Here is a 6,446-nt window from a genome sequence, read left to right on the forward strand (position 1 = left end):
AATAAAGGTGGATGGTACTATTGACAAATACAAGGTAAAACTTGTAGTAAAAGGCTTCAAACAGAAGGAAGGCCTTGATTACTTTGATACATACTCGCTAGTAACAAGGATAACCTCGATTCGAATGTTAATGTCCTTGGCGGCAGTATATAATCTTTAAATCCATCAAATGGATGTGAAAACCGCATTCCAAAATGGAGATTTGGAGAAAGAAATTTACATGGAACAACCTGAGAGTTTTGTGGTTTCAGAAAAGGAAAACAAGGTGTGTAAACTTATCAAGTCATTATATGGACTAAAGCAAGCACCAAAACAATAGCATGCGAAGTTTGACCAAGCCATGTTGGCAAACGAATTCAAAATAAATGAATGTGATAAATGTGTTTATAGTAAAGACACTCCAAATCACCAAGTCATTGTATGTTTATATGTGGATGATATGTTGATCATCAGTAGAGACATTTCTGACATAAATGCAACAAAATAAATGCTCGAGAGCAAGTTTGATATGAAGGACCTTGGAGTTGCAGATGTGATCTTAGGTATAAGAATCCATCGAACTCTACAAGGGTTGACATTGTCACAGTCTCATTATATCGAAAAGGTACTTGACAAGTTCAAGTATATAGAATTCGGTATTACCAAGACTCCATTGGATGCGAGCTTTGCACTTTGAAAGAATGAAGGTGAAAGTGACTCGCAATTGGAGTACGCAAGAGTATTGGGATGTTTAATGTATATAATGAACTGTACACAACCATACATAGCATGCGCTATCAGTAAATTGAGTCGGTACACGAGTAATCCAACAAAACTCATTGGATGGCAATGAAAAGAGTTTTGGGGTATCTTAAATACACTTAAAATTATGCTTTGCATTATAATAAATATCCTGCAATACTTGAAGGATATAGTGATGCAAATTGGACCACCGGATCGAACGAAGTAAAATCCACAGGTGGATATGTATTTACTATCGGTGGAGGAGCAGTTTCTTGAAAATCATCCAAATAGACTTGTATCGCTCGATGTACAATGAAATCTGAATTTATCGCATTAGATAAAGCCGGTGAAGAAGTAGAATGGCTCCGGAATTTCTTGGAAGATATTCTGTATTGGCCCAAGCCAGTGGCACCAGTATGTATACACTGTGATAGCCAAGCGGCAATAGGTAAGGCAGGGAGCATAATGTACAACGGTAAATCTCATCACATACAACGAAGACATAATATCGTTAGAGAACTTCTATCTCATGGAATTATCACTGTAGATTATGTAAAGTCAAAGGATAATGTGTCGGATCCACTTATAAAAGGCCTATCTAGAGAAGGAGTAGAAAGGACATCCAAGGGAATGGGTTTAAGGCCTAGGACAAGTCAGCATGGCGGTAACTCTACCTAGCAGACTGGAGGTCCCAAGAGCTAGGTTCAAGGAGATCAAACAAAGTTGTGTCTGACAGGTTCAACATTGTCAATTACCCAACCCATTCTCATGATGTAGACAATGTATAGTAAACAAGGATAAGACTTAAGGTGAAAAGTTTTTTAATGATTATATAAATTTGGCAGATTTGACCAAATAGTTTAATCTACAAGATTGAACGTTTAGAAATCACCTATGAAAGGGCGAAGTGGAAGCCGCTTCAAAGAGAATGTTAATAAAGGCCTATTCTCTAAGCTCTAATGAAAACTGGGACGTGTTCATGGCTGAAAAAAATAAAACCGTAAGAACCATAAACGGTAAAAGGCTGGTTGTGTAAAATGTGTTGTCTAGGTGTACATTAAAGCTCGACAGTTCAAAGATATCAAATCTACCGATTGACCGAGTGCATCCGATGCATGTTCACTATGGAAAGTTCAAAGGAAAACCCACCTATCCAGATGCAATCAGTCTTTGCTTGATGATCACATACTTGTCCGTAAAATTTTTACAAAAAATAGCCATTCCCCATTCATGTGGGGGATTGTTGGGTTTTATATGTGAGTTGAATGAAAAATGGAGAAATCAAGTGGAAGAGAAAAATTGAGTTTACACCAAAAATGGAAAGTGTACTCAAAATTGGCAAGTTTACTCTTTATCACACATTGGTGGAAGAAGAGAACTTGAGAGTGTTTATAATGAGAAACACTTACTCCACATGGCAAGTGAGGCAAGAAATAAATGACGCCTCGCGCCTTCGTCGTCGCTCGCTCGCTCGGCTTGGCTTCAGCTTCGGCTTTGGCTTTGGCTTTGGATTTGGATTTGGAAAATGATCGATCGATGAGATCTTACTGCAGATTTTCGAAACTCCATATATACTGCAGATTTTGGCGTTGCTTCAAAAAGTTACAACTCTTCAATGAAAATACACACTGTTTCATGAAAAGGTGTGCTGTTTCAGCAAATTACTGCAGATTGTTTCAACAATAATAAATACTGCAGCAATGCATTTTTCAAAACAGACACACCTCTAAGTTGAACCGTTGCCACCTTTACAAAGAGGCATCTTATGGCTATATAAATCTGGTTTCATCCATAGGTTTTGTACAGAAATTTTCAGATTACAAACTTGTTCTTCTTGTCTTAAAAATACTCTAAGTATGATCATTCAAACCGTGAGTGTGTTCGAAGAATCCGCCTATTTGAGGTACCGCTATAGTCGGATTGAAGGCCATTTTATCCTGGGAGGAAGATTCCATAATCTCGGGTACAGTGAGGGGAATTATTCCTTAAGGAAAGTCCGTGAATTCGGACGACTTGGCCTTAATCATTTTTGTTTCATCTTTATTTTCTGAAAATAAATACACCTCTTGGAAATGTCATTTTGATCTTGTGTTGATGGTATTTAATATTTCATTGTGTTCTTATTCATACTTGAACTGAAGTTGTTGTTCTATTATACAAATTCTACGTACCCATATTGTGATAGATAACAATATGTAGCTGTGAGAATGGAGAAAATTATTAGACTTAAAATTTAAATAAAGGGAGGAGGGAAGGAGAGAGGGAGAGAGACTATGAGTTTGTGAGATAAAATGTCGCAGAGCAAGTGAGATGAAGAGGGACGAGAGTGTGGGCAATTTGGTATTGAGATTTGATATTATAAGACTACCCGATAATGGTAGTTAGGATATTGGATCCATATATTTAATTAAAAATGGAGTCTAGTGTTTTTAAATTAACAAATATTTTTTTAAAATTAATTATGTCCATTTATAACTTCAATAGTCGGGTAATGGGTCAAAAAAATTGTTGACTTTATTTACGACTACAATAATTAAAATTGTAGCTGGATATATAAATTTTTTTAAAAAAGCATTAAAATTTAAATTTAAACTTTTCGAATACAGTAGTTGGATCGGACATCCTACTAACTATTTGTAATCGGAGTTTGTAATTGAAAAAATATCAAAATTTCTGATAGCGTTATAAAAAATTTATCCTATTAATAACATTCATAACTGTTTATGTCAGTAGTATACCCATAATGACTTTGCTTGAAAAGGTGATAATTCTCTACATTTGGCTTAATTATAGGCTTGTATATGAACCTCATTAGTTATACACATTAATGGCTTGTAATCTTGGATCATATTGGAAAAAAGAACTCTTGTTCAACTTTCTCATTATGGCAAATTGTCAAGAAAGTAGGAATTGTTAGTCAACTCCGTACCTACTCGTAAGATCTTGTATAATTATTATATAATGTGTTGTTGCTACCTGTGCTTTATTACAAGCTTTAAGAAATTGAATTGTTAGGAGAAGAGTTGAACCATTTCAATGCTTAGTCAGAAAAATGTCACTTTGAGTTACCTAGTCACCCTTCTAATAAATTCTTAATTTGACTTTCTTAGCTAATTACGGATTATTCACCTAACACCTTCTAATCTCCACATGGATATACTGAACAATAGCCAAAACATAGACGCGTGTTAAACTAAACACAATGGTAACACCCTTGAGGGGTTGCTCGCTAGAAAATAAGTTATTCTGGGATTAAATATTTCAGGGTTAGTTATCCCAAATTAGTTATTTCATTCTCAAGATTGCATAAAAGTAGTACTACAATCCCAAGATTACCAATCCCTAGATCAGTTATCTCTGTATTTATTTCAACCAAACATGGGATAAATTCATCATAAAATTAATTCCCCGACTAGTTATCTCTTTTCCTCATTATTAACATATTTTGATATTATAAAAATGATTTCCACGACAAGTATATTTTGATATGTGGGAGTATATATCACTTGATAGAGCATGAAGATCAAGAAAGAAATGAAAACGCATAGTTTAAAATTTAAATAAGCTTTAGATATGTTTGTAGTTATAAATTATATCATTAAAATTAGAATAAAAATCTAGAGTTAAATTATCTCTCAATACAAAAAGATAACATTCGTTGTTCGGATATATATATATTAGAAAAATGAAGTATGTCACATAAATCAGGGATGTATTAGTGAAATGAAATTATCTTTTTAAGAGATTTTTTTTGTTTTTCATCCGGTGTCTGGTATCCACATTGGAGTCCGACTATCCGGATTCGTGCTGCGTAGGGCTCCATTCGGGGGGAAGCGCTCCCAACAGAATCTTCTCCATGCTCAGGATCGAACCCTCGACCTCTGATTAAGGGTGGAGCAGCCCCATCCGTTGCACCACAACTCATGTTGCTTATCTTTTGAAGAGATTAAGACTTACTCTTGCTATAAATACCCTTTCTAAGTGGCTAGCCACCATTATTATCACAAACCAACTTAGCCATACATAGTATTGTCAACCTTTCTCTCACAAACCAACAAAATCATATTCATTCTTCATGGAATGCTCAACAAATACTCTCATCAACTCCTTTCAACCCAAGGAAAAACACACTAGCTTCAACCACCAAATTTCTTCTAGAATCCGCCTAGCCACCGAACTAGACGTGCCACATCTTTACAAACTTATTACAGAAATGGCAGAGTACCATGGCCTATCTCAAATATTCACTACCACGGAGACATCACTTTACAACAATTTATTCAAATCACCAAATCCTCCTTTTCACTCTCTCACTGCCCTCATCTTAGAAATTTCTCCCAAACCTTTTCCTCAAATCACAAAATTATCAGACCATAGTACTACTTTTGTTCCTATTATCAAGAACAATTACAACCTTGATCAAATGGAAATTTTGGACCCCGAACTTGAGACCTATAGATCCGAATTTAATGATTGTCAGAATAATAATTGTAACGTTTATGTAGCGGGTCATGTACTTGTTTTTCCTAGCTACAATGGTTTCTTTGAGAAGCCTGGTTTATTTCTAGACCAAATGTTTGTGAGGAAGTGTTATAGGGGGATGAGGCTTGGAAAATTGTTATTTTCTACTGTTGCAATGCAGGCTGAAAAAATGGGAATGGGGATGGTTGATTGGCTTGTGGCTGATTGGAATGAAGAAACAATAAATTTTTATGAGAAAATGGGAGCTCATTATATTCCTGAATATAGGCTATGTAAATTGTATGGTGACAAGCTTCAAGCATTTGGCAATAAAATAGATTGATGATCACATTTCAGCTTCTTAAATACTAGCAGTGCTAGTTCTTTTGTTTTCTCTTAAGATATGCTGTACGATTACAATTTGAGAATTGACGTAGGTGTATTACTTTGACGCGGGGTCTGCCGGTAAACAACTTTTCTATCTTTATAAGGTAGGATAAATCTACGTAAACATTATCCTCTCTAGGCTCCACTTGTGAAATCACAATGCATGTGTTATTTTTATTCTTGTAATTGATTGTTCATGATGCAGGTTTTTAGAAGCCCATGCATTCCATTTGTACTTTGTGTTTATTCCAAATTTTATGTTATTCAGATTTAGCAAGGGATGTATTCCTGCCTAACTTCCTGAAGGATTTTTCGTACAATCAATCCTTCTTGAGTTCTGAATTCTGCACAACAATTTCAAATGCTAATAACCAAGTTTTATATTTGAATATATATATATATATATATATATATATATATATATATATATATATATATAATCTCATAACAATATTAGGAATATGAAGCAAGTCGACTAATTAGTTCAGTCGAACTCGATTGTGAGCTACATATTAAGTGTTTAATGTAGAAGAGTGGAGTTGCTATTGAACTTTATTCATGCAATTTTTCAAACATACATTTATGCAAACGAAATGAAATATTGGGACTTTGGGAGGAATCCCAACTAACAAATGAAATTGTTCCAACAAAACGTAACCACAAATTTTTCAATAAATTATTAAAGAACTCATCAATTTTTATTTTTAAGGACAGACACAGTTTTGTGTACCTATTCCATTTGCATGACAAGGTGGCTGAACCTTATTTCCATCTAGGTATCAAATCAACTAGGGGCGGCAAATGGACAGATCAGATCGAATTTGAATGGATTGAATATGAATTGGGTTTAAATGGATTGGATGCAATTCGTCTAT

General features: G+C 34.8%; 1 protein-coding gene across 1 annotated transcript; it reads left to right on the forward strand.

Moving 5' to 3' along the window:
* Nucleotides 1–4,745: 4,745 nt before the first annotated feature.
* On the forward strand, nucleotides 4,746–5,636 carry LOC107872320 (L-ornithine N5-acetyltransferase NATA1-like). Its single transcript, XM_016719073.2, has one exon. The coding sequence runs from the start codon at nucleotides 4,799–4,801 to the stop codon at nucleotides 5,525–5,527; it is 729 nt and encodes a 242-aa protein (XP_016574559.1). The 5' UTR covers nucleotides 4,746–4,798; the 3' UTR covers nucleotides 5,528–5,636.
* Nucleotides 5,637–6,446: the final 810 nt, after the last annotated feature.

The sequence above is a fragment of the Capsicum annuum genome, chromosome 5, assembly GCF_002878395.1.
Source record: "Capsicum annuum cultivar UCD-10X-F1 chromosome 5, UCD10Xv1.1, whole genome shotgun sequence".
Classification (NCBI taxonomy): domain Eukaryota; kingdom Viridiplantae; phylum Streptophyta; class Magnoliopsida; order Solanales; family Solanaceae; genus Capsicum; species Capsicum annuum.

What these genes read in the sequence shown, in the direction of transcription:
- LOC107872320 (XM_016719073.2), top strand. Translation starts at nt 4,799, where the DNA reads ATGGAATGCTCAACAAATACTCTCATCAACTCCTTTCAACCCAAGGAA.